Source organism: Apostichopus japonicus, chromosome 2 (assembly GCF_037975245.1).
Source record: "Apostichopus japonicus isolate 1M-3 chromosome 2, ASM3797524v1, whole genome shotgun sequence".
In the NCBI taxonomy this organism is placed as follows: Eukaryota; Metazoa; Echinodermata; class Holothuroidea; order Aspidochirotida; family Stichopodidae; genus Apostichopus; species Apostichopus japonicus.
In genome coordinates, this window is record NC_092562.1 from 30,574,461 (window position 1) to 30,602,286 (window position 27,826).

Genomic DNA, 27,826 nt, shown 5'->3' on the forward strand with positions numbered 1-27,826 from the left:
CGGATTTTTTTAGCTTATGTAGTATTATGCTAATTTTAAGAAGTGAAATATTTAGGTGAAATGTCTTGTTAGAATGGAAACACATTAAGGTAGAAACATGAGAAATTAGGGTTATCCAGCCCTGTTAGAAACTGAGGAATTTGCCAATGTTTTTTTGTGCAAAAAAGCCAGTTTCATTTCACGTCACACACGTGACCGACCTTTATATGACCTCTGCCAGCACATGAATGTTCTGAATTTGGCTAAGCTATATGGTTTTGTGAAAGAGTCCCCTAGTGCATACATAAGTACTACAATCAACCTAACTTTCTTTACCTAAAAGTAGTTACTTAGTGGTAAAGTGCAAATCTCCCCATTTTTCCGTCACACACATGACCGAGAATGGCCCACATAATGATTCATTCTTCTAGTGACAAAGAACCAGCTGCTGATGATGTACACTGAAAGTTACAGTATGACAATCAGAAAGGGAAAGAAGACAACCCCGTCATTATGGAGAACGGGCTGCCCTTGCAGATGATAAGTTGAACGAGCCAACAACTGTGACAGAAGTGATTCAACACTAATTAGCCCGGATGAGTCCAAATGGCAGTGAGCCATGGGGGTGGATGAAATCTCTATATGACAATGATAGAGAAGTTGCCAATGGATTGAAAGGCAGTTGGCAACAAGTGAGTGTTCAAAGTCTGGTGCTGAGGGCTCAGTTGAAGGGTACGAAGCTCAACCTGTGAAAACAGGGTTCACTGAGACATTTGGAAATGAGAATGATGAAACCTTTTGCCCAGTGATCAAGTTTGAATCACGTAGAACTGCTACAGCCTTTAGCAGTTAAGAACGGACTGAAGCTGCATCAGATGGACATGAAAACTGCCTTTTTAAACGGCAGCCTTGGAGAGACCTGTGCATGCATATGTAACAGCCAGAGGGTTTTGTTGTCAATGGCCAAGAACACCTTCTATGCAAACTTAAAGCATTTATGGCCTGAAGCAGTAACCCCAATGTGATTCAAGCCTCTACATGGCCTCAAAAGGAGAGGTGTTTATCTTTGCCGTTTATGTTGATGATATTCTCTTGCTGGAAAGGGTTATAAACAAATGGAACAAGTCATCTCTTATCTCCTCTCATCTCCTATCAGTTTGAAGTGAAGTTTATAGAAGAACTCCATATTTCTTGTTATAGTGTAAATCATGGACTGTTCTAATCTGCTGTGGGCAGTTTGCTGTACCTATCAACATTGACAAGACCAAATATAACCTATACATGAGCAGTGTGGCAAGGTTTATTGCCAATCCAACCCAGCAGCACTGTACTACTTATGCGTTTCTTAAAGCTTGGTATCCTAATCTTTGCTCTAATGTACAACAAAGATGGCTCAAAGACTTCACTGGATACTCAGATGCTGACTGGGCAGAAGATATCGATGACCACATGTCAACCTCAGGTTATTTGTTCCAGACAAGTGGAACTGCAGTCAGTTGGAAGAGCAGAAGGCAAACATGTGTTGCACTCTCTATATACTGCGGAAGCTGAATACACGGCATTGGTGAGTGCTGCATTAGAAGCAGTTTGGTTGCAGGGACTAAACACCCATTTAAAAAGTGAATCTACCTCTGCTACTTTCATCTTTGAATACTAGTCTTCCATTCACATGTGTGAAAAATCCATAGTTAATCCATGGAATAGCCAAGCACGTAGAATACCATTTTATCCGCCAACAAGATCAGAGCGCAAACATGAAGTTTGAATATTGCAGAACAGAAGAGACTGTGGTGGATATGCTCACAAAAGAATTGCAAGGGGACAAATTTAAACAGCTGAGAAAGACTGTGGAGTCAAAGAATTGACTGGACCTTTTGCCTGCAATTGAAGAGTGTTAAAATATTAAAGTAATCTACTTTTGTCAGACTGTATTTATACTGTATCTTTGTGTTATGCATTAGCGTTATTTTTGTTAAGATATATGCCCTCAAAAAAATTGCATTATACTGTTACTCTTGATATTAACTCTGATGTCAAAGAGCCTGTAGAAATTTCTGAGAAAGTTTCATGCCTGTAGTTTTATGAGAATGAAGTTCTGTACAAAGTAAAGAGAAATTCAGCTAAGTTAACGGCTCAGATTCAATGCCTCGCCAACAAATAACCAATTATTCTATTGCATTACTTTAGGTCTTGGAAATTTATCAGGTCAGAGTTAGCCTAGGGATACAGTAGGTATTCACAACTTTGTTTGCAAAGCAGGGCTTCATAATGTACCACAAAAAGGATATTACATGCTTTGGTAAAATAGACAAGTATTCTTGTATTGTTAGAATAGAAAAAAACATAACAATAAGACTTAGTTTCAGTATTTTATGAAAACTGGGACTTCATAAACCCTTTTCACATTTAGCACAAAAAGCAAATTTTCAACAAGTTTTATGAATATCCAAGCCTTTGCTGCATATATAACACTGATATATATTTAACACAATGTGTTCATTTTGAAAAGCTTTTCTTAACTATTTCCTTGCTATTATTTGGTCAGTGACGCATTTCTTCCTTTCAGGAAGTGCTAAAGATGAGAAATTGAGGGAAATAGATCAACTTCATTTGGGCCTTGTTCATGCTTCAGAACGCACCCGTACTTCTAGTCTGCATTGGTGATTCCCTTAGTGTGAACGCCAAATACTAATACTTAAAGTCCACGGGCCGTCTTAAGAATAGTCCTCCTTTGGGGGCTTCTTCAATCCCTCTTGTGTTTTTAATAAATATAATATGAACGGTAAGTTGTATAAGTTATATAATATCCGCTCTATCCAGTTGCAATTGGACCGGTATTTCTGAAGGTGCAGTACGTAAGTGTGTTTGTAAACGTATCCAGGCAGTTGCCTTTCTTACTTAAACACTACCGAACAAGGCTATACGTGCACCCATTTCATTTTCCTTTGAGCCTATTCGACCTACACTGCTAACAAGTTACCGTAGAGGTTGTCAGACAAACACAAACTGAAAAACGTCGTCCACTTAAATGTAATAAAATTTAATTCACTGTTCACCGACTGCACAGATTTTTGCAAAAGCCCAAAATTGGATATATTTGGCTTATTTCAAAACAGATGTTTTTGGGTTCGGTTACCATGGCAATTAGTAAACCATTATGTCTAGACTGGCCTACAATGAAGTAACATAAGCCTGTGCATAGATCTTACTAGGTCTTTGGACCAAACATTAAATTTAATGTTAATGGCTTTGATGTTGGTTGGCCTCAAATATGACATCAGCAGTAAAACACTGACCTAGCAAGATCTTTCACTCATAGGCCATCAGCTGAAGCTCAAAATGTGGCTGTAAAATCAGTTTCGTTCCAGCAACAACGGGTCTAGACTTTTAATGCATTTTTGGGTAGTTTAATGCATCACAAACATTATATCAAAAGTTCTCCAAAAAATTTCCTGCAGTATTTTTGTAAGAAACCCTTGAAATTGGGTATGTTATGTAGACATTACGTGCTACGATGCTATGTATTAGGAACACATGTGCTAACGTTAGATTTGGTACAGTGGTGCATACATACCACTCTTTTCTTATATGTTAAATTACGACTGATATATTTTTTTTGTAAAATAGTTGGGTCAGGGTTACAAGAATGGTGGAAGGGGATTCTGGTCTAAGGGTCAGTGAGGGTTGTTTTCAGGCATTACAAGTTGTGCCCCCCCCTCCATTTCCGCCAAAATGGTAAAAAATCACATTTTCAACTTTGAAATATGAAATACAATTTTTGCACATTATAACTTAAGGGTTTTAATTATAAAAATGTACCACTTTTAATAAACTCAGATATAATGCTTTGTAATAAATCAAATATTTTTAGATTTTCCCCCTATGTTATGAATGCATTTCGTCTGTGCATGTATGCGTAAATATACACATATAATGAAAAGTTCCTCTCCATAATTGTTACACTCCCCATCCAAACTGTTTTACAAATGCGACCCCCTCCCCCTCTACTTTACATGTAGCTAAATCCCTAGTTACAATGAGATGTACCAATGCCCCAAGACCAGTGAGCTATTTCTTTTGTATAAATCAATATATAAGTTGGCACACTAAGACGTCATGGCATATCGTAGATGTGAAATAAAGTTATAGTCGGTATATATCCGTTACCTTAGTACTCTTTCTACAGTCTTCTGCAAAACTAGGTACTTTCTACTTGTTACTGAAACAACATGTTTATAATTCGTATTCCTGCAAAAAGAGTTTCCAAGGGAGTTAACGTATAAAAGAAAAGATCGACAAGGTTTCGAATGGTATTTTGAATAATAATAGTTCTATATTCTACAAATAATATGAATAATAAAGGTGAATGGTACAAATAAGTGAATAACGAAGACAGTTAACTTAAGCCCCAGATAGAAAGAAATAATGTACTGTATCTATTAAGACTGGGTCGATACCCTCAATGGTGTAGTAGAGCTGGGCCTTTGCGATGATTCAAGATACAGGTTCTTCATCAAAAGGCGCGGCGCGGAATTAATAAGTGATTAAAAGTTCATCCAAGGACAGTTGTACTAGTCTTAACAGTATCCACTTCAATTCACTGCATGGAAGTCAGATATGGTATGGAAAAGGGAAAGTCTATTCTGTAGTAGAGGTGAAGATAATTAGATGAAATAAAAGTCACTAAAGACTTGAATATCCTTCAGTCAAAACTTGAACAGATGCACAGAACATATTAACAATATGAATAAAACAGGTAACGAAATGTTACGGCAAACAATAAAGAACCGTGATATTGGAACAGGGTCAGGGGCGATGGTTCCCCAACAACAGTATATAAACCTTTGACTGGTTTCAGGACGCGGTATTTGCGTCATCGTCATCAGTAAATGTAGTTGTGAATATGCAAGAGGTAAAGCATGCCCATAACACCCTCCTCCCCCCTCCCCTCCCCTCTCAAAAAAAGTGTGATTTGAAGAAAATGTGGATATTTATCAAAGGTGTCTGGTAGGTAGGGTAATCTTCGTAAAACTACTAATAGCTAAAATGAATGAATAAGATCATGTTTTCTGGTTCCTTTAAACTCTGGGGAACAAAATAATGACAACATGACTTTGAAAAAGTTAACCCTCTTCACAAACTTCAAACTTGATTAAAATTTCAGACTAAGATATCAAGATTTAACACCATCACAGTTCATCCTCCAAATCATCTTCCCCTGCATCAACAATCTCAACATCTTCTTGGAAGTTGCTGCAATTTCTATATTTACATAGGTCTGTACACGGTAGTTGTGCATTCATTCAGGAACATCTTCCTTTAAGACATTTGCCGACTCTACAGCTACTGCTGACACACTGAAGCAAAACATCTGGGTCAGGTGGCTTTGTCATCCAAGTGATTATAAGGTCATCATTTTCAAGTTTCCATCCATGTTCCTCTGGTGAGAGTGCATCAATCCTTTGCTGCAATGCCCTACTGTGAATAGCAGCCTGGTTGGTGCAGCGCTTAACATGCTGGATCAGAGCATCTTTTGTTGGTGGTAAACTCTGCTCTGAGGAGGAGATGAACAGAACACCTTGTACCATGAAATTCGATATTTTTGAGTCTCACATTTTATGATGGGGTACCAATATAATTACAATTCAGCTAGAAATATGTTGCAAATTACTTTAATAATTTCAATGGAAAGATTAACCTGATATTGCATCTCAAAGCGTTTAGAGAATTTTTTAATTTTCCTTGGGGGAGGACCCCCATATTCCAAAAATTCCTAGATCCACCCCTGAACACTCAATGAACCACACATTGGAGAGAGAGTACTTTACCTTTCAAGATCTGTATGTCTTCCTTGTCAAGAATTGTATCTAGTTTCTTCAACATAGAGAGTGGTACCTCACTTCAATGGCAACACGGTCTTTTCCTCTAATATTCATAAAATCTGGGCTCATCTTTTTTCCGCTCTGCTGCTTGTCGAAGCAATACCTTTATAAAATGAAATAAAAAAAGCAAATTGTTTTGCATTTTCTGTTGATCAAAATGTAAGTTTGAACAAATAAGAACTAAGACAATTTTATTTATATACCATGTGATCTGCTCATCTTCTATGGACAAACAAAGACACATTCAAATTTTGCAAACCAGTGTCATGCAAAAAGAATTAAAACAGGCTTTTTTTTGACAGTACAGTACATTATCTCTTAATGTTATGGTTTAAATTATACAATGGTAGATTATATCTGTTACTAATAATAAAGGAGACAGATACTTGTTCATTTTGGTAAAGCTAGACAGGCTGACCATAAGACCTTGCAAACCTAACCTTATTGCACCTTTGTTACACTTATTTTTCTAACTAATATAATATCTCTATCATTCAAATAAAGGGCCACAGTAAGAAAACTATGAAGCCTGTATTTAACACTTAGGCTAGTGCCCAGATGGAGAATTTGAAACAAATTTCCGTTCCTACCACCATATAACAAAACAAATCAGATGACCATGCCACTAATTATATTATGTTCAGGTCCAACACTGTGCCCTTTGACTTGGATTATATCCCTTAAGAGCTACTGATCTTGCATTATGCAACTTCTCTTAACACTTCAACTATGCCACAGAAGTACAAGTAGAGTCGTGTAGTATGCTTAGGCTTACCTCCATCGAAAGTCTCTGCCTGCTGCAGCTTGTCCCGTTTGCAACGCCTAGTAATGTATTGTTTCTTTTCCCACATATAATAAATTGAACAGGCAATACACCAGAGCTTCTGCTTGGTTTCCTCGATCTTTTCCGTCAATTCTTCGTTTAAAATCATATGGGGTCTCCTCTGGAACTGTCCGTTTTCTTGCAGCAATGTGCTTGCTATCAATGAACCGCCTGTAACACTTATCGTGGAACCCCATCATACTATGCTGTTGAACACACGCTTGATCGTAGTAGGCCATGGAGTAATCAGTAGTACGGCGATATCACTGTCTCCGCCGCTGAGATTAAGCCAATCTTTAGCGCAGGAAGTAACTTTAGTCCATCGTTTATTCGTCAGTGCCTTGAATGCTTCAAATTTTACAGATTCAATGTGCACTGAGCACTGTAGATTTCCGTGTGTCGGAGACTGACTAGCGCCCGTGGGAGCCGCCATGTTTGTTGTTTTCTACAAAGATTGCACACAGAACTCATGGCTCATTGGACAATTCATATCACATGGTACAGATATCTCACTGGCGCACAACTTTTGAACGTAAAACGGCAAGTTTCTTAACATACGCAATAAAAAATATAGTTTGATCTTTCGAGCGGAATTGCAAAAAAACTGCAGGAAAGTACATGGAGAACTTTTGGATCATTAATCTTAATTAATTTATGTATTCAATGCTGTAGAGAAATTTTAGACCCGCCGTTGCTGGAACGAAACAAGCGAATTTCGACCTTCAGCTGATGGCCTATCATCCATTTGAAGGGTTTGGAAGAAATTTGAATCTGGTTAACATGTATAGTGGTAATGATAGTGGTATGGAGTGCTTTGAATACAGTGAGCGATGATTCAATATTGCGGGGCAGTGGTGTACAGAGTAGTACTTAATTAGTACAGCACATGTGGCAGTGGCAAATGGGAAAATGTAAACAGCTGATATGACCTTTTCACCCTTGCGCAGTATGTTAATCTCACAAGTGGACTTAATACGAACCTAATTCGTTCTTAAATGTAAACAAGGCCTTGTTTTTGCACCTAAACCCTAGCAATAAAAAAGAAATTTAGTTAACTTATTTCATAAGGGACCATTGCCAAATCTAATCGCTGTCATGAAAGCGTGTGCTCACAAGGATATTGTTCACTTCTTCAACTTGGTTATACACTTGAGTGATCAGCTCTCAGCTGAGACTAAGGGTAAAATGGGAAAATCTTAACAGCCGATATGACCTTTTTACCCTTGCGCAGTATGCTAATCTCACAAGCAGACTTAATACGAAACTCATTCGTTCTTAAATGTCAACAAGGCCTTGTTTTCACACCTAAACCCTTGCAAAAAAAAAGAAATTTAGTTAACTTATTTCATAAGGGACCATTGCCAAATCTAATCGCTGTCATGAAGGCATGTGCTCATTAGGGAAACAGTCCCCTTACAGCGAAGTTGCATTTCCAACCCGACCTCAAGCGGGGGAGCTCGGGTTGGGCTTATCTCGAGCTTCAGCTCTGCTTACACCACTTATCTTAACCCTATCACACGGACCAACGAACATGCGGTTTGCTCGCGGCATTAGCTAGTGTGTCAGCTATATGCAAATGATCAACAAATAAACGTTGTTCACAGGCATGCACAGCTATAGCTACAGAAGTACATACAGTACTCGCGACATATGATCGTATGAAGTGTATTCCGTGTCTTAGTTCCCTTTAGCTGCCGGTTCGGATTTTCGTGATTTTTATTCACCGGTTCCTGATTTTTCCGCGTCTGGCTTGCCTTTAATACATAACACCAGACGACCGCTAATTTTCATAACCGACGCTTGGAAATTTCCCAAACGTTACTACATCCAAACCTGAGATTTTCATGTGCCCCGAATCCATAGCTGTCGCATTAGGCCTAACGCTATGTTGTAACATTGAGAAACCGGCCTCTGAATACGGTCTATATTTTTGTTCAAATTAATGCTGCACAAGTAAATGCAATTTTTTATTATTAGAAACATCATTGGAGTTGTTTTTAGTTCTTATCATTCCTTTATATCAATCTGGAAACGTTAAACAGTAATCCTACACTAGTTACGTTGTCACTATTTACTTAGTTTGATTGGCCTAAGCTTAAATTTCTAATTGAGCTTGAATGGAGTTAATAACAGTGACGAACAAGGATGTTAAACACTAAGTTCGGCATATTTTTTATTTGTTCATAAACGGAATTATATTGAACATAAGTACAAAATAACGTCGGAGTGTAAGAATTAGGTATTAAAATTAACATTTTAGTAAAGATTGAAGATGGATGATTTGTTTGAGATACTTTTTGAGATGGAAAGTTTGGGTAACTATTCTTGGCGCTTTTCGGGCCATTAACACATCTAGTAGGTTAGGCCATTCGCTATTCATAAACACATGGTTACTTGGTACGGACAATCGTCATCTTTTTTATCTTTGGAAATTTTTTTTTTGGAAATCCTTTTTCTTTTTCCTTTTCCGCGAAACTCCTGAGGTGGTTTAGTAGGGGCCTATACATACACAAGGATACATACAAGCCTTTGTTACATGCATGAGAAGAGTTGCATTAAGTACAATGTACCAATTTTGAGGGAAGATAGGCTATTTCATTACTAGGGTTGTGCGGGATCCCGGTAGTCAAGTGAATACCGGCATCCCGATCCCGGCTTTGACTAACCCCGATCACAGTGCAATGTGTAACTACTACCGGTATTGGGAAAACAACTGGTTATTACATTCGTTTCAGTATCATTCCCAGGAATCCAGGACATAATAAAAATATCTACGTTTTACTATTTAAATTAGAGAAAAGAAAACACGTTTATTTCTGGTTCCTGTGTTCTTAGTTTGAATAATATCTTATCAATTTACGCACTAGCCTAGACATATTAACGAATCAACTTTTCACGTAGTAATTTGGTCCTATAGCCTACACCAAATATCGAACGTTAGTGAACTCAGCATGTTACGAGACCTCAAAGTTATTCAGAAATTTTCGTTATTTATTCTTCCTTCAAACGATGATTGTGAAGGTTCCCATGTACAAAATCTCACCCTTATGCATTTCACCACATTTTGTGATAATAATTATAACGATTGAATAATTTTTGATCCAAAACCGAAGGGAGCATATTAAATTAAATCCATCTTCGCACGGGACTGTATATTATTATAGCATAGGGTACGGTACTGTTACACACTGCTGTTCGGTACTTGATGCTGTAATGAAATGGATTCGTTTATTAATGCGGGGGGGGGGGGTTCCACGATGTCATTTCTAGTCTTTATCTTTCGCTACTTTTTTTATTTTTAAGAACTTTTGTACGAAGATTGATATTGTACGTATTGAAAGTATATTTTCTGGAGTAAACAACAGCCGATTAACGATATAAATAAATCTGTACTATTCTTATATATGTAGTTTATAATCCCGTATTTATGTAGCCCCTAAGTTACATTATTGTTTTCTGAAGTTCCAAACAGGTGGGGACTTGTTGATAGTTAAAAACTTTTCATTGTGAACTTTTAAACTTAAAGTATTAGTAGTAAGTCGAGTCCTGTCTTTCCGACATGCTTAGTGATTCCCGTTAAATTAAATTGAATTTAGGTAAAAATTCATGCAAACTAGGTAGGCATCGGCCGATCCTAATTCTAAGCCTACATCGAAAGTTACGCCGTATACACCTCGCAAGAAAACCACGATAACCTTGAATGAAAAAATAATATTTTGCACTTGAAGATCTGTCTTCCCCCAAAATGCAATGATAAGGTCTAGACTCGGTACTTCTTCATACATTGAGTTTCCAATTACTAGTCAAAAACATTTTCTAGAGAAAAAAAACGTAAGATATTTTTCACAAAAATTGATGATTAGATAAGTGCTTCCTCACAATCAACGAGCCGCCCCGAAATTCGCTCCCCTTACGTAAAACTTCTATATATATTACACGTGGAAAAACACGAGTTTTTACACACATAATTCCCATTGACATTGGTCACGGCCGACATAAGTAGGTCATCGACATTCGAACTTGGCAACTTGCCCAAGTTCATCGCACCATGGGAACGACCCAACAGATTGAACATTATGTTACATTTTCCCGCCATCTGGACGCCGATTGTAAATTTTGGTGTAATATGCAAATTATGAATGGTACTGCCCTTGGTTAAAACTTAAAACTATTGCGACACATACAAATTTTGGGAAACTGTTGTATAGAAGAAACTTTTGTATCAAATGTAAAGTACTGTATGGTAGGCCTACTATAATTTATAAAAGACGGTTTTCCTCAGGTGATAAGGAAAAGGGATGTTTCGGTGAACTCGATCTCTTTGTATAGTACTTGGATACTTAAAATGACCATGCTGTACATGCAGCTTCTATTTCTCTTTAAGTAAGCTCTACTTAGCATTGTTATCCGTTGTGGATCTTTATTGGAATAAATACGAAATGTATTTTTTGACGCCAGTATTTAACGTTAGGCCTAAGCATTTCTTAAATTGTTGACTGAGCTTCAAAATCCATTTTCAAAAAGTCTGTTTTCATGAAGGTTTTGTAAAATCGACATATAGCTAGGGTAGGGAAATATTAACGGAAGTTGTTCTATTATACAAATAAAATACATGTTTCTCGTACTGAGATCTGAAGGGAAAAAACGGGCGGCTATCGTTATACTAGTTTGGAATATGTGGCAACCTTTACGTGATTTCAGAAATGGCTCTTGTTCTTGGAAAAATGACTCCCAGTCATTATTCATTTTCTTATATTAATGTTCTTATTATTTATTGTATATTATTATATTTTTCATTTCACTATTGGTTATGATACTTCAGGTCCTCGGGAGAAGTTAGCTTTACGCTAACCGAGTTAAATATACGGAGATTTGATCACGGGTGCCAATTTGTATCTACGGATCCCCTTATAACATGCAATGCTAACAGCATCCTCCTATTCTTATGAGGCGAATAGCACATAATATCAATAGGATGGTCGGAGGGAGGAACCTTAGATTATGAAATTGTGTTGCGGGCGCTGAGCGAGTGTATGGAGGGCCCGAATGCCCGACATTTTTTATTTATTCGCATTTTTAGCCAGGGTTGCTTATTCAGCAAAAGCTGATTTCCAATAAGGCCCTGCTTTTTACATTCAACGTTATACATAAAAAGTAAAACATAGCAATACAAAAACAATTAAATGTACATATACAAAACAATTAACGCTGTAAAGTGGAGACAACTACAAAAAAAAATGGAAATAAAAGAATTATCAAAAATTGGGCTTGCAAATAATAACTGGAAAGTTTTGGAAACCAACACTATGCTAGTTATTTCAACATGTGCGTTGAAACTTTCGATACCCAAGAGCTGATATAATGTAATAGCTGAACAAAGCCCAGGAAGCAATATAAAAAAAAATATTGTAAAAAACAGCAAATAAGATTCATAATGCAAAGTTATCATTGTAATCACTCTTTGGTGAAAGGATTAGTGTGCCTACGACATGAAATTGAAACACAGTAGAAGACTTTCAGTTTATCTCAAATAGTTTTCCATCCAGTTCACATGCATCATGGACTCGCAATAACATAAAGAATATAATTTTGCCCTTCAGCTATGTATTTGCCATGCAGGCAAAAAGCTGACACATCAACCTTTTGTTTAACTGCCTTTATATAAGCAGATACAAGAAAACGGACTGAGAAAGATTGTATTTTAACAGAGTCGGTGTTGTTTCACAAGGGCGTAGGAACCGGGGGGCTGGGGGCGCCAGCCCCCCCCCCCGCACCCCCCTGTGAAAGATATGGAGGGGCGGAAGTATCATTCCGCCCCCCTCCCCCCGCTTCGCTTTTCTGTCATCCTAAATCTGTGTTATTATTTATATATTACATAGAAACATAGTTACAAGATAGTTGAGGTCTTGACATGTACAGAGATGAGTTTTAAATGCAAGTCTTCCACTCAACACAGTACACCTTAAGAAGTCAATATCATTTCAGCTATACACTCTATACTGTCTTGATTGCTCATTGAAGTGCATATAATCCCTTATGTCCTGTGAAACTGGTTTAATTAAATTAGTTCGCATAAGCGATCTTGTGGTCATTCTTATCTTGCTCATCTTACAAAACCTGCTCAACCATGTGTGGTATAGCCAGATAAGCAGCCACTTTGCAACAATTCAAGTGGAAAATTTTGCACCTTCGGTGTAAGGGGACTGTTTCCCTAATGTCACAAGGCTATTGTTCACTTCTTCAACTTGGTTATATACTTGAGTGATCAGCTCTCAGCTGAGACTAAGGGAAAAATTGGAAAATGTAAACAGCTGATATGACCTTTTTACCCTTGCGCAGTACGCTAATCTCACAAGTGGACTTAATACGAAACTCATTCGTTCTTAAATGTCAATATAAGGCCTTGTTTTCACACCTAAACCCTTGCAAAAAAAAAGAAATTTAGTTAACTTATTTCATAAGGGACCATTGCCAAATCTAATCGCTGTCATGAAGGCGTGTGCTCACAAGGCTATTGTTCACTTCTTCAGCTTGGTTATACACTTGAGTGATCAGCTCTCAGTTGAGACTTACATATAATGAGGGGAGGGGGGGCAGTCTATGGCATCATTGTTGTGGACAATGAACTTTTTTTGTTTAGGACCGAGATGAATAACATTTTGTTTTGAATAATGATTAAGTTTCACAGGTTAACTTATTCTGGTCTAAAGCCATCAGGCATCAACAATCGATTCAAGTTTATTTTGTTTGTATGATTGTGTCGAATTAGTGCACAGTTTTTATCTCAATACATTACATGTATTGAGATATTGTAACAGTAAGTGGGACTCTCTCTTCTCTTAAAAATTTTTCAGCGCCTTCATACAAAGTTCTTTTTCTCTGGAATTTCCAGAGCAAGCATATATCATTTAGGCCAACAAATGTTACTATTTTTTATTCCAGAATTTTATCTCATTCTATGACTTTTTCACCGATTTATGTCCAAATCGGGCTGAAAAACAGTTTTTGCGAGCCATTTTTGCACATGCTCCGAAACTTGTGTTATTGCGCAATCGTTAAACACTTCGCAAAAGCGGTGAAATTGCATTGTGGGAGCTAAACCCATCACTATATTTTAGTACACTGCAGCTTGGATATCGTCTGAAAATCCGTTTTAATACATATTCATAAAGCAGCAATCAAATTGCTTCAAGCAAAACTTTGAACAAAAGAAGTTGAATGTTCATTAAATATATATCTGTTTGCGACGATGTCGGACTCACAATGTGAATGAAATTTGGAAATTTCTTTGCCCCGGCTTGAAAAATAGAAACGAAACGTAAGTAAAATCCTTTCATCTTTCGAATTGCACATTTTCCGTTTCAAGAAAGTACCACCTCCATCATCCGGTCGATTGTTTAAAACAAGTTAAACAATGATTTGAGGCTAACTTCAGAGTTTTTCCAGCATTCTGGGTTGAATTAAAGTGACATTTTTAAGGTTGCACTTGTGAACGGGCACCAACGTATCAGCTATCGTGGTTAATTGCATATGTACATGTAGATGCACGTTACCATAGTGTGTAGCCTAGGGTTGTAGTTTTAAGTATTCTATAGTGCAAGTGTATTCATATTATGGGACCGTGTGTTTATGAATTATGAATATGATGTTAGCTTTCAAGACATTGTTTACGGATACAATGTCATTGCCTTGAATTTTGGAGGACTTTTAAAAGCACTTAGTAGTAGGGTAGTGATAGTACAACTACACAATACTAAGCCTATGCTGGTATTATTAGTTTACTACTGACTAGAACTGTCACTGGTGGTTTTCAGCACTGGCAATACCTTCATGCCCAGTATACAGTAGTAAAGGCTTCATAAGTGACGCACCCCCCCACCCCCCCCCCCCCCGTAATTGACACACCTTCAATTATTAATAGCAACGATACAGCAGGCCACCTAAACTTTTTGCAGTCAAGCAGAATTACATATTTCATGAGTTTGAATCCATTTCAGCTATTTGCTGACCAAATTGTGGTATTTATTAAGCTTTTAACACCCTCCCCACAGTTTTACACGTTTTTTGGACATTTGGAAATCTTACTCCCAAAAATAACCAAAATTACTTCAATATGAAACGACTACTCTCTTGAACCTGACCTGTCTGAGCTTAGAGGTTCAGAGCATAGCAAACAGCATCCAAAGTCAATGGATGTATACTTATGCCTACACTTTAGTTAGCTTATCGATGAATGTATCATGATTTAGGGGTATGAAAGAACTTGACACAGCAGACATTTTGAGGTCAAATTCTTCTCAATTGTACGTTACTAGGCACAGAACAATAAATATTTTGAGATCATTACACTTCTGAGCAACTACACCTATGAAAAATGCATTCAGTTGAGTGATTTTGATTTTATGTTGACAGACATCGTCAATCCAATACTAAAGTGCGTCAATTATGAGCCCACCATGCTACATATAATAGTACTTGAAAATTAAACAAGCAGCTTATATTAAAAAAATTACTGCCTTGGTCGGCTCTGGTTAGTACTAAGTATAGTTTTACCCTTGTGTGATTTTATCCGGTGTACCCAGATACATATAGGCCCACCTGCTAATTCTGGATAAAGTCACTGTAGGCTACATTACAGGTTGGTCGAGACAGTGACAAGTTAACATTGGTTCTCTACTTTGCCCAATGGATAAGTGTGCACTGAATTTTCGTACAGTGTTTGCAATGCATTTTGGCAGTATTCTTTTGTTTGTGAATTCATATAGCAGTTAATATTTGTTATGGTTTTTGGTTGTGCATGTGCCTATTTCACTTTGTTTCGAAGTTCTTCACCCTGTAATGCTTTATGTTTCTGTCATTTTCAGAGAGAAAATGCATTTACAAGTTCCACTACAACGTGTTGTAATATGGGCTTGTTGCATTTAAAAGCAATGTGAAGTCATTCGTCTTGTGACTTTATATTGTCTCCTACTATCCGACATTCTGTTTTTATTTTTGTTTTCTTTCATTTTCAGGACTCTTTCTGCATTTGCAGGTTGGATTTTACTATGTGGGCACTTGGGATACAGTAACTTTTTGGACTTCTTAATTTAATTCAGTACTTTTCACACCATATATCATTCATTGCCTTGATTCAATAAACTTTGATTAACCTTGAAAAAACACATTCCTGTTATATTCTTTTGCACTAAATCGTACATTCATATTCACCAGTGTGAAGAAAAATTAACAAGAAGTTCCTATATAAGATGTACATTTTACGTATCCAAATACACTTTTCAATTCATCACCAAGATGAGCTGATTGATGTCTAGGAACCTGATACATCATAAACTATGTGACCAAAAAGTCCAACAGAGACTGACCCAAGATGAAGGATATGACATAAAAAACAAGTTCTTAAATATTCTATGACATTAATAAACCTTGCAACGCCATTCTCTCGACAAACAGGCAATGGGCGCTAAGGGCAACACTCGCAGGATGAAGTGTAACCTGCACAGACTTTTCGTTGCAAAGTAGCTTAAATGCAAGTTCTATATTTGTTGTACCATGATTGATATTGATAATTGTAGAGACAGAGCAAAGATATGAAACTAGGAATCTAAATTAGAACTTCCAGTATTGAGATACTGCGTCATTGATGCTCTTGTTTATAGCCTATTTGTAATGTAGTGTGCCAGTAGGCTTAGTGTATATGCCTGTATACAGTAAAGTATAAGTTGGCATTTGGAAGTTGTATGTATTTTGTACAGTCAAGTAACATGGTAGTAGTTAGGTCCCTGGTGACTATAAATATTTTTGTAATAGCCTATAATTAAGTGACTGACGTATGATCACCAAAGGTCATGACTGATATCAAATAAATCAGCAAAATCACTTAGATCAGGATATCAGTGACTACAAAAACAGTGATTGTTATTTATGTTGTTTTCTTACTTTTTTCAAACAGAAGAATTGAGGACGTTAACAAGCACCAGACACTGCCAAACCCAATACGTATTTTACGAGTGCAAATAGCAATATGATTTACACACTGACACTGTTCGCGGAAGAAAACGTGCATAGCATCTTGAACTTGTTGTAGGTTGACTTTCGACATAGGTCGGATCACTGATTACTATAGAAAATGAGATGGTTGTACTACAGGAGTAAATATACAATGTTTTCTCCGCCTACCGTGCCAAAAATTAAGAGGAGTCTGTTCTCTAGGAGCTGAGGCTAGGCTAGAAGATTGTCATTATAGCAGTGTTCAATTTACGTTTGCTGTTCCAACGGCGGAACAAGTTACAGTAAGGAACTTATTTTTATTCTATACTACTGCATGTAACGTAAGATTTTATGTTAACTTAGTGTTTAATGTGCATCGCAGATGGCAAATGACCCTCTGTGATATTTATGTTTGTATATGTTGAAATGTTTAGGTTATACACAGACTGGCAAGTGTTGTAAGCTTTGTAGCCTATCGGGTTATATTACACTTAGGCTGTATGTGTTAGTGACTGTCGGGGTGTTCGCTAATAGCGCCCGCGGATAGTCCTCACCGAAGCATTGTTTTAAAATGCCCATGCCCATGTGTCACTAACGTAATTGTTGCACACATAACAGTGTAGGCGTTGGTACTGACTTGTTTCCCACCGGATCTTAGTAAATTGTTTCAGTAATGTTTAGGTAGGATAAGTTGAAATGAACCAAATTTTTATTCAAATTTTGAGCTGCCATTTATGTTAGGGGAAATCCCCATATGTTTAGTAATACAGTTGGAGACAAAAGTTAGGGTAATATGAATTTAAGTGAGCCCCCAGTGGTGTTCATTTGATACATATGCCAAAAGGTAAACTGCTCATGTATTGTTTGTATTTTCCAGTTATCATTTTGTCCAAGGAACATCACCTAGATATTTCTAAGATAAATTTTAGCTCATTTAGCCAACTTAAAGTAGCCTTCCAAATTCTGTCTAATAAATTAATGAAGTGTTAACCTATGATGAATGTTGAGGCTATACTGCTGTAAAGGTTGATTCACAATTTCTATGCGTAAAATATATTCATTGATATTTAAACCTGTTCGTATTTATAATTTATAAGCTCGGCAGCAATCTTGCATGGCAAATATTCCCAGATGCGGAATTCTTCACATTACAGTACCGCACAATAGTTAGTTTAAATTGTTTTGTGTAAGAAGCAGAGACGTCTCACACTGGGCATATTCCTCACATACTGCACAGTCTTTGTACAGATAGGCCGACCATACATGCTGTTAAGACAATTTATCTTTGACACACCTGACGACCGCCTTAACTGAGCCGATATTTGCAAGAGTCCAAAGAGGTACGTTTAATTTATTTTATGGTTTAGATGTAAGTTTACCCCGGACCTAAAGGCTTCTTCCTGTCCAATTGTATGTATTCGATCAAATGTGCACTTAATAGTTGTTTGTATAATTATTATTTGTATTTGTAGTTTTCACGAAGGTAAACAAAGAAACGAAGACGAATAAATAAAGAGCAACCTTCCGTAGAAGACTCGGTCTTTTTTTGACGGCTACAGTTACAGTGAAAACTCTCAACCACCCAAGAGAGTCACGAGTACACTACAAGACGGACTGTCAGCCACTCCCTTTGACGATCGGAAATCGACGGTCCCGACTTTGCCAGCGTCGCCGGAGAACCAGATTCCGACATCGCCGATTATTCGCCCTCCACCAGCCACAGTACCAGTAAAGGGGATACCGACCTGAGACAATCCATCACGGATTGAAGAACAACCCCAGCGCTCTGGTGGTATCAACTGGACGATAACGGTGAGAGTATATAATCGTTTTCACACCAGTGAGTCCCTTCCAACCGTTTGACAGACCATCCTTGTAACCTTGTATGGCCACTCTGAAATGTTGTTAAGATTACCTATAATTGCATTATTAATTTACATTGTTATCCTATTTTATATCATTGGCACCATGAGTACTCACAGTGAAACACAACTAGTCCCAACCCCTCCCCTAGTTGACCAGAGCAGTTTACAGCCTCCCCTAGCTCAAGGCATAACCGGAACTCTAGAAGGTTCGACAAATGAAACTGCTTTGCGCTCTAGTTCTCGTAAAAGACAATATTCAGAAACGGGTCTTTTATATGAAATTGATGAGAGGCAACGGCGTTTGAGGGATAAGGTTTCAAAATGGCGGCGTTGCGCAATCAAAATTGAAAGCTTAATGGCAGATCCTAGGGATGTTTCTGTCCTGAAACAAGAGTGCGATTCACTAGACCAAATAATGATGTTGCAGCCGCTAGTGAAGACTATAATCAAATCCTAACCATAGCAGAGAAACCTAATGATTACTCTAAATTTGAAAACGTTGAGGCAGAAAATTACCATCTATTCAAACGCGTTGCTGCACTCATTAAAGAAATCGAAGATCGAAAGTCATATAGGTCTAGTAGTCACAAATCTTCCCGGTCATCTCGCAGCTTGCTCTCTTCTCAAAGGTCCACCGCTTCTAAAAAGGCAGATCTCGAAGGTCATAGAGCAGCCTTGCAAGCAAAACTTAAATACATCGAACAAGAGGAGAAGCAAAATGCTGCATTGAAAAAAATACAAACTATGAGAGAAATTGAAATGGCTCAAGCTAAATTGGATGCGATTGCAAAGGTTGAACAAGAGTCAAAGGTTTCATTAGAGGATATCCCTGACCAGAGTGAGAATAAAGAGCAGTATGTTCAAGATTACTTAGTATCCCACTCATCATATAATCCTATAGCAGAAACTAAACCAGTAGAGTCCTACTCAAAGGACCCAATTGTTGAATTTAAACCCCTAATGGATATACCTTGTCCTCCTATGACCACCATTGGCTCAGAAATATTCAATCATATGTCAACACAACCAGCTCCTAGGCCTAATCCCCCGAATTCAAATGCAAACACTCAAAATACATGGTGTTACCCCCTTGGTTTGCCTAGTTTCGAAACAAATCGTCACAGAACGGTAAATCGAGAACAGGAAGAATCGGGAACTGAAATGAGGAGTTTGGCTAGAGCATTTGGCGAACAGGCTTCATTGAATCTCCTTCCCCCTCCTGAACCTGGTATATTTTGTGGGGATCCCTTAAAGTATCTGGGGTGGAAGAGTGCCTTTGAAAGCCTTATTGATCATAGATCCATCCCCCATGTAGAAAGAATGCATTACCTGAAAAAATACCTGGGTGGTCTAGCTAGGGAAGCTGTAGAAGGGTATTTCCTTTTATGTACTGACCAGGCCTATGGGGAAGCAAAACAACTACTGGATCAACGTTATGGAGATCCGTTCGTGATAGCCAATGCCTTTAGGGATAAGTTAGACACTTGGCCAAAAATTCCTCCCCGCGATGGTGAAGCCCTTAGAAAGTTTTCAGACTTTCTGAGACAATGCGAAAGTGCCATGCGCATCACCAATAGTTTAAACGTCCTCAATGATGTAAGAGAAAATTGCAAAATGCTCTCAAAGTTACCTGATTGGTTAGTTACGAGATGGGGTAGAGAGGTTTCCGAACGAAGAATGGAGGGTAGAGGGTTCCCACCATTCAGAGAATTTAAGGATTTTATGGTTACAGAATCAAATATCAGTTGCGATCCAGTGATTTCAATTCAGGCGTTAAGGGGTAATCAAGGAATGATCAAGAATGACCGTAGAAAGTCTGGGGCGAATGCATTTTCAACGAGTGTTACCCAAAATTCAATTCAAAATGGGAACTCCTACGAACTAAAATGTTTTCTGTGTGGAAAAAGGCATCACATTGATGACTGTAAAATTTTTCTAGAAATGACGTTGCACGAAAGAAATGCTTTCGTCAGGGAAAACAGACTTTGCTATGGATGTCTTAAGCGGGGACATAGAGTTCATGATTGTCGGAAGAAAATGGATTGCAAAATGGGTAAGAAAAATCATCCTTCCTCACTCCATCGTGATATAGTGGAAAATCCAAAGCCCAATGTTAAGAGCGTTGATGTAGCGGTCCAAGCAAACATTTCACTTAATGGTAACGTTAGTGTAACTCAATTGAACAACACTAAAGAGATTAGCAAAAGTTCCCTTGCAGTACCAGTTTGGTTGTCACATTGTGGTAACCCTCAAAGGGAGATCCTAACATACGCCCTTCTGGACACACAGTCCGATACTACATTCGTCCTCGTTAGTATACCCAATGAATTAGGAGTAGTTGGAAATCATACCAAAATATTGCTGTCAACAATGGTGTCCGAAAACCAATCCATTGACACCACAGGTTTGAGGGACTTGTGATACGTGGTTACAATAGCTCCTACAAGATCGAGCTACCTGTAACGTTTTCAAGAAATATTATTCCAGCCAATAAATGTCACATCCCGACCCCAGAGATGGCTGGTCATTGGCCTCATTTGCATCAAATTTCCTCTGAATTAGTACCTTTACAGGACTGCGAAATCGGGTTGCTAATTGGATATAATTGTCCTAAAGCCTTATTACCTAGGGAAGTAATACCCCCAATCGGGGATGGCCCATACGGGCAGAAAACTGACATTGGATGGGGTATAGTTGGACTTATTGACCCAACCCAAGTTGAAAATAGATCATCTGACCCAATCGGTTTTAGTCATCGCATTCTGAGTTATGACGTCCCTTCCTACACATTTCAAAATGCAAGTCAAACGTCATTTGAGGATTGCGCGCCAAATAAAATTGAAATATGTTTTCAGTCCTCAATTAAGGAAATCGACCCCGCCCATATTGTGAAATTACTTGAATCAGATTTTAGTGAAAGAAGTTTTAATACAATAGCGTATTCTCAGGACGATTTCAAATTTCTCTCAAAATTAAGAGATGGGATTCATCGGACTGCTGATGGTCATTATGAGAAGCCTTTGCCATTTAAAACCTCAAACCCCCGATTTCCTGATAACAAAGACCTAGCGCTTCATTTCTTGCGGCGGCTTGAGCGGCCCTTTAGATTAGATACAAAGTATAGGGCAGAGTACGAAGCCTTCATGAAAGACCTTCTAAGTGAACGGTATGCCGAAAGGGTTCCCCAGGAGGAAATTGTAGGGACAAATGGTGGAATTAACTACATTCCACATCATGGAGTGTATCACCCCAAAAAACTTAGAGTTGTGTTTGATTGTAGTGCAAGGTTCAAAGGTCAGTGCCTTAATCAGTATTTGCTCCAGGATCTTACGAATACTCTTATTGGGGTCCTGTGTCGTTTCGGACATGAACCAGTCGCTTTCATGTGTGATATTAAAGCCATGTTTCACCAGTTCAGTGTAAACCCGGAGCACAGAGACTTCCTAAGATTCCTGTGGTGGGAGAATGGGGATCTCCAGTCAGATCCAGTCGAGTATAGAATGAGGGTTCACCTGTTTGGTGCAACATCCTCTCCAGGCTGTGCTAATTTCGGGTTGAAACAAAGTGCTATTGATCATGAGAAGGAATATGGGTCTGATGTTGGTGACTTCATCCGCCATAATTTCTACGTCGATGACGGACTAAAGTCCGTTGCCACTGAAGATGAGGCAGCCCATTTGATTAATAGGTCAAAATTACTGTGTCAACTTATTGGTCTGAAACTGCACAAGTTCACATCAAATTCCACGAAGGTTATGGGTACCCATCCCCCTGAAGAACACTCTAAGGGTGTTAAGGACCTTAATGTGATGTACAACAGTCGTAATATAGAGAGAGCCTTGGGTGTGTACTGGTGCGTAGAATCAGATACGTTCCAGTTTCGAATTTCCTTGCAGGATAAACCACTCACTAGGAGAGGTATTCTTTCCATTGTAAGCTCGGTTTACGACCCATTAGGGTTTTTAGCTCCCGTTGTGTAAGTAGGGATACAAATACTTCAGGAGATGTGCAGTGAGCATTTAGACTGGGATCCTCCCCTCCCCAGTGCCCTAAGACCTCGCTGGGAAAGGTGGAGAGACAGCTTGTACCGATTGAAAAATTTAGAGATCAAAATAAATTTCAAACCACCCAATTTTGTCGTACAATCGGTCGAATTGCATCATTTTTCCGATGCAAGTACAACAGGATATGGCCAGTGTTCATACCTACGTTTGAAAGATTTCGAGGGCAGGGTTCACTGTTCATTAGTTATGGGAAAGTCTAGAGTCGTGCCACTCAAACCCATTACTATGCCCCGTTTAGAATTAACAGCTGCTTTGTTGTCCGTTAAGATTAGTTCTCACTTGGTTCGAGAACTCGAATTTGAAGATATTTCAGAGTATTTCTGGACGGATAGTCAAGTTGTATTGGGGTACATCCAAAATGACGCAAGGAGGTTTAAGGTGTTTGTTGCAAATCGGGTACAACAAATACGGGATCATTCCAGCCCAGAACAGTGGAGGTACGTTAGTACCACTGATAACCCCGCAGATGCTGCCTCTAGAGGGCTCACTGCCGTTCAATTGACATGTGAATCCAATTGGTTTACAGGGCCCTCCTTTCTCTGGGAGAAGGATATACCCAATGCACCACAGCGCTTGCCAGAAATAATTAGCACTGACCAAGAATTGGCAAATGCACAGGTTTTAATTACACGTTTTGATAACTCCCCCAGCTTCTTTGAACCCGAGCGTCTGAATCATATTTCTAATTGGTATAGAGCAAAACAAGCAGTTGCGCTCTGTTTGAAATTGAAGTCTCGGTTGAGATTACGAAATGACTCAAAAATTCAGTCTGCTCCCCTCTATAGGCAGCTAACAGCAGACGATTTTATTCAGGCTGAATTAGAAATTGTCAGGGCAGTTCAAAGGGGATATTTTGTAAGTGAAATCAAAAGCCTAACTAGTAAGACCCAAGAAACTGGCATGGTGTTGAAAGGGCCCAGTCTTTTATATCGCCTCGACCCATTTATCGGCGAGGATGGTATTATACGTGTAGGGGGGAGTTTAGGTAGGGCTCACGTCTCTATTACATTTAAGCACCCAATTGTTCTACCTCGTAAACATCATATAATATATAGGCTAGAAGTATTCATTTGCACTGCAAAAGTAACGTTAACAAGAGTAAAAAACGGTAGGCTGTAACTAGTTAATCTGTGATGTGGTGTCCTCTGTATTGGTGATTTTTGTTTCAAATTTGTAATATATTAATTTGAAATATAAAGTGAGATATAGAAAAGTTTTGTCAACCTGTGGCATGGGGGGCTCAATGCATGGAGGGTAACGGTAGTTGCAACGATCTACGATTCTGAAGCCTAGGCTAGGCAAAAAATTATTCAATTCTGAATGGTTCCATCCATATGGTGCCTTAACGTACTGTTCCTTTTTATTCAAATAGACTACCACTCATTGGCAAACAGCCTAAATCAGCAAGGCCTATTATAACCCTAATGAAAGGATACGAGCAACCACTGCTGACTGTGGTAGCACTATAAACCTGCAAACAGACTCAAGCTCCTCCCACTCTGCATAGTACTGAGAGAGAGCCAGTAGAGCTGTGGTCATGCATGCTTTACTGATTTCAATGAATAGACAATAGACGCTCACACGCGATTAGATTTGGCAATGGTCCCTTAGGAGATTGATAATTTGAGCTCAATCATACATATGACTACAAACTTGAAAGCCAATGACCTATTGCACCACAATACTGTTGCCGTTTATATTTCAATCTTGACCCAAAATTCTTTTCTTCACTAAAAACTACCACTGATAGTAACAGAGAGAATACAATAATAGGCCTATATAAATAAATCTACAACAATTCAACATTGGGAAGGGCAGGAGAACTAGCGGCAGCCATTTGCGGAACAGCTACACGTACAAGAATACACAATGCACATACTTTGAATATGCAATACACATACCCCGAATACACAATACAAAACGGGAGAGGCACTGCTCCCAATACACATACCCCGAATACACAATACAAAACGGGAGAGGCACTGCTCCCAAACATTCCCCAAAAGCCTTCCCAAATCATAAAGGATACTTTAATATCGGGCTGCGCACGAAATATTCTTTCTTCTGAAAACACCAAGAAAGGTCCAGATTACAACAGTTCCGAGTGAATTAGTGGATCAAAAAGAATCCAAGCACGAAACGAACGTTCTAAACACTTTGAGTAGTAGAATGATAAAGGAATTGACCGGAAGGTCTACTATACTCTACTCTAGGCACTATCTACTCTAGGCACTGTCTACTCTAGGCACTGTAGTATGAGAGTGCTAATATTGTAAGGAGACAGCGAAGTGAGGAAAAAGTAAATATGAAGAAACCTATATTAACAGCATACATACAGTAATATGTGAAAATCAAAATAAATACCCACCTCTGACAATCACATTCATGATGGCATGGACTTGCTCAGGGTATGCACCCGATTCAAAGCTCTCAAAGACAACAGATTTCGAAGCACTAGCATCACCACAAGATGTCTTTCTCACACAGGAGCTGCCTGTTGGCCCGTCTGGATGCAACACACCATCTCTCCTCCAAAGAAGCCTTGCCGTATCTACGCTTGACTCAACCATGACAGTCACGTTATCGCCCATTGATGCACCAGTGGAATACTCCAAAGCTTTAGTAGTTGCTGAAAAGAAATTTAGACAGTAAGGTAGTGATACCAGCACACAGTCTGTAATAGTTACAAATTTGTTTTATATTATATTGCTGTGCTCTTTGCCTGTATGTTGGTAAATCTGCCTTCAAATTGCCAAAATTGTTGCTTCAAGTGTTCTTATTGATTTACATACTTGTTTAATAATCAGACAAAAAACTAAGCAGTTATGTTTCTCAAAGTGTGTGTGTACTCTTGTGTGTATTTGCAAACATTGAAAACATTTCACAAACTCCTCTTAAAGGTTAAGATTGTTCCTTTCTTGAGCTATTGTGTTTGCAGACTTTTATTTCGGATGACCTTTAACATAACAATCATAAACCACAAGGGTTCAATATGTGAAATATATTCCATATGAGATACAACCCAGTTTCCCTTTAAAAGAGAGATATTGTGATTACATAGATTTCACACTGCGACCTCTAATGACCTTTGACCTCTAATAAAAACAATAGAGTTCATCTACATAATATGTGATATTTACATACTAAATATGAAATAAATCTACATTTCCATTCTTCAGATTTTCAGACTTGCCTTGTGCTGCCGTCACATGACCATTCAACAGCTGTCTGTTTTAATTCAATATGGGGTACGCATACAAAGTTTGATATCCTTCCAATTAAGCATCCGTTTTGTGATACACATAGTGCTTCAAGCGAGGCATGAGGCACACATACACAAACAAAATATGCACACACAGACACCATTATGATTGCAAAGGTTTCAATTTAGACTGCTACCATCACATTTATTATACGTGTAGGTGATCAAACGGTGACATCCCTATATTCCGACGTCTCTATGTTCCGAAGTCTCTATGTTCCGACAAATTTTTTTTTGACCAAAATTTTTCGGACCAAATTTTTTTTTTGGAGACTCAATCTTTTTGGCTTTTGGTCCCCCATTTTTCGGACCAAATTCTTTTGGGGACTTAATTTTTTGGGCCCTGAATTTTTTGGGACCAAATTTTTTTTGGGGGGGACTCAATTTTTTGGACCAACATTTTTTCTGACCTACCTTTTTGAGGGACACAATTTTTTGGACGCAACAAATTTTTTCAGGAAAAAAAGGGCCCAAAGATTGTTATGACCCAAATAGTGCTTGTGACCGAAACTTGCTTGTGACCCGAAATTTAATTGTTTGTACTCAAATTTTTTGGGACCAAAATCAGTTTAGTCGAAAAAAAATTTTGGTCCGAAAAAAGTTGGTCCGAAAACATGTTGGTGTCAAAAGTTTTGTTCCAAAGAAAATTTGGTCATAAAAATATATTAGTCTAAAATAATTTTGGTCCGAAAAAAGTTGGTCCGAAAACATGTTGGTCAACAATTTTGGTCCAAAAAAAATTGAGTCCGAAAAAAATTGGGTAAAAAAAAAAAGGACAAAAAAATTGTTGGAACATAGAGACGTCGGAACATAGAGACGTCGGAACATAGAGACGTCAGAACATAGAGATGTAACCGATCAAACACCTCATACCCATTTACAGAATGAGACTCAAGGTGTATATTATGTACTAAATCAATGTAAAATATTAATGGTCACAATGAAAGTCAAAGGCCAAAACTGACCAAGTTGGTATGAAGAAATGAGGTGTTGTGAACTTCTCAACTGCAAGGTTTATGGAATTTTAACTTGTGGGTGTACAGGTATGCATGGAAATGGATTGAGCATCTATGTGTGATCAAGTCATATTGTTGAATGTCAGAGACAAAGGGCACTGGAATTGAAAGTCTGTTTTTTGTCATTATGAGCGTGCATGTCAAAATAACTATAAAGAACCTAAACCATCACTCCCATGTAAGAATCATTAATGTTTGTCATATATATTAAAGTCAAATGACTATTAAAAGTTACTATAAAAGCGTTATGTGATGTTGGGTATCAACTTAAATTGCTCTGGATTTATGTATACTTCACTTATCCAAGGAGGACTGACATAGTGATGTATTCTTCATGTATGTATCCTAGTTGCAAGTATTTCCTTTCCCTGTCCCTCTCCTTTTACAATACAGTATATATATTTGATATTCTTCCTGTTCTAACATTGCCATTACGATTGTCATCATTGAACATGAAAGTCATGACAACGAATTGAGTTCTGCCCCGAAAACAATCGAAACACATTGATATTCATTTCTCTCTTCTAAATATTTAGATATTGTAAGAGCTTACATGTATGAGGTTTCATTGCATGAGACCTAGAAATCAAATAAAGAAATAGTATCTATTGAGACACTTACTGTATGTGTTAAAAAATCAACTGCAAAGAAAAAAAATTGTAACCCACCACAGCAACAAAATATTATTTTAATACGAAACCAGAGCCATACATCATATATATTTCATATGAGGTGTCATGAAATTCCATTTGTCTTCCACGATGAATCATATGGTAACCTTAAAATCCTTTATTGCTCCAATCCCACCAGTGAAAAATAATTTAACCCCTCTCACTGTCTTTCAATTTCTACACTAACCCAAATAACATTTGTAAAGCTCAATTCAAACATTCACCAACATGTTTGCTAATGAGTGTACAACTATGGTATGAATATAATTTTCTT

At 38.1% G+C, this 27,826-nt stretch overlaps 4 protein-coding genes and 1 long non-coding RNA gene across 11 annotated transcripts in view; 3 read left to right on the forward strand and 2 right to left on the reverse strand.

Annotated features, from left to right (window-relative positions):
* LOC139956110 (uncharacterized) overlaps positions 1 to 21,059 on the forward strand; it is a 100,970-nt gene extending 79,911 nt beyond the window's left edge. Inside the window, exons 1-2 of one of the 2 annotated variants that reach the window (XM_071955183.1) lie at positions 15,993 to 16,976; positions 18,147 to 21,059. In XM_071955183.1, the coding sequence (XP_071811284.1) occupies positions 19,284 to 20,960 (1,677 nt within the window). In that variant the 5' untranslated portion in view covers positions 15,993 to 16,976; positions 18,147 to 19,283 and the 3' untranslated portion in view covers positions 20,961 to 21,059. Of the gene's footprint in view, positions 1 to 15,992; positions 16,977 to 18,146 lie in introns of those variants that run through there. The other variant, XM_071955184.1, reaches the window with a different exon arrangement.
* Positions 1 to 27,826, reverse strand: part of LOC139956014 (uncharacterized) — a 183,547-nt gene that overhangs the window by 129,308 nt on the left and 26,413 nt on the right. For all 5 annotated transcript variants that reach the window (XM_071955178.1, XM_071955177.1, XM_071955180.1 and 2 more), the window contains exon 3: positions 24,972 to 25,232. In XM_071955178.1, the coding sequence (XP_071811279.1) occupies positions 24,972 to 25,232 (261 nt within the window). The remainder of the gene's footprint in view (positions 1 to 24,971; positions 25,233 to 27,826) is intronic.
* LOC139956221 (uncharacterized) lies at positions 3,895 to 7,348 on the reverse strand. 2 transcript variants are annotated; one of them, XR_011789351.1, is made up of 3 exons: positions 6,637 to 7,348; positions 5,808 to 5,964; positions 3,895 to 5,528 (listed from the first exon to the last, which is right to left on the reverse strand). It is a non-coding gene; the product is annotated as an uncharacterized lncRNA (long non-coding RNA). The 2 variants fall into 2 exon arrangements; XR_011789349.1 differs by having other exon boundaries at positions 3,895 to 5,533; positions 6,637 to 7,346.
* Positions 18,952 to 22,616, forward strand: LOC139956163 (uncharacterized). Its single transcript, XM_071955187.1, has one exon. It carries the CDS (start codon positions 21,056 to 21,058, stop codon positions 22,517 to 22,519), a length of 1,464 nt encoding a protein of 487 aa, XP_071811288.1. The 5' UTR covers positions 18,952 to 21,055; the 3' UTR covers positions 22,520 to 22,616.
* On the forward strand, positions 22,659 to 23,994 carry LOC139956179 (uncharacterized). Its single transcript, XM_071955188.1, has one exon. The coding sequence runs from the start codon at positions 22,790 to 22,792 to the stop codon at positions 23,720 to 23,722; it is 933 nt and encodes a 310-aa protein (XP_071811289.1). The 5' UTR covers positions 22,659 to 22,789; the 3' UTR covers positions 23,723 to 23,994.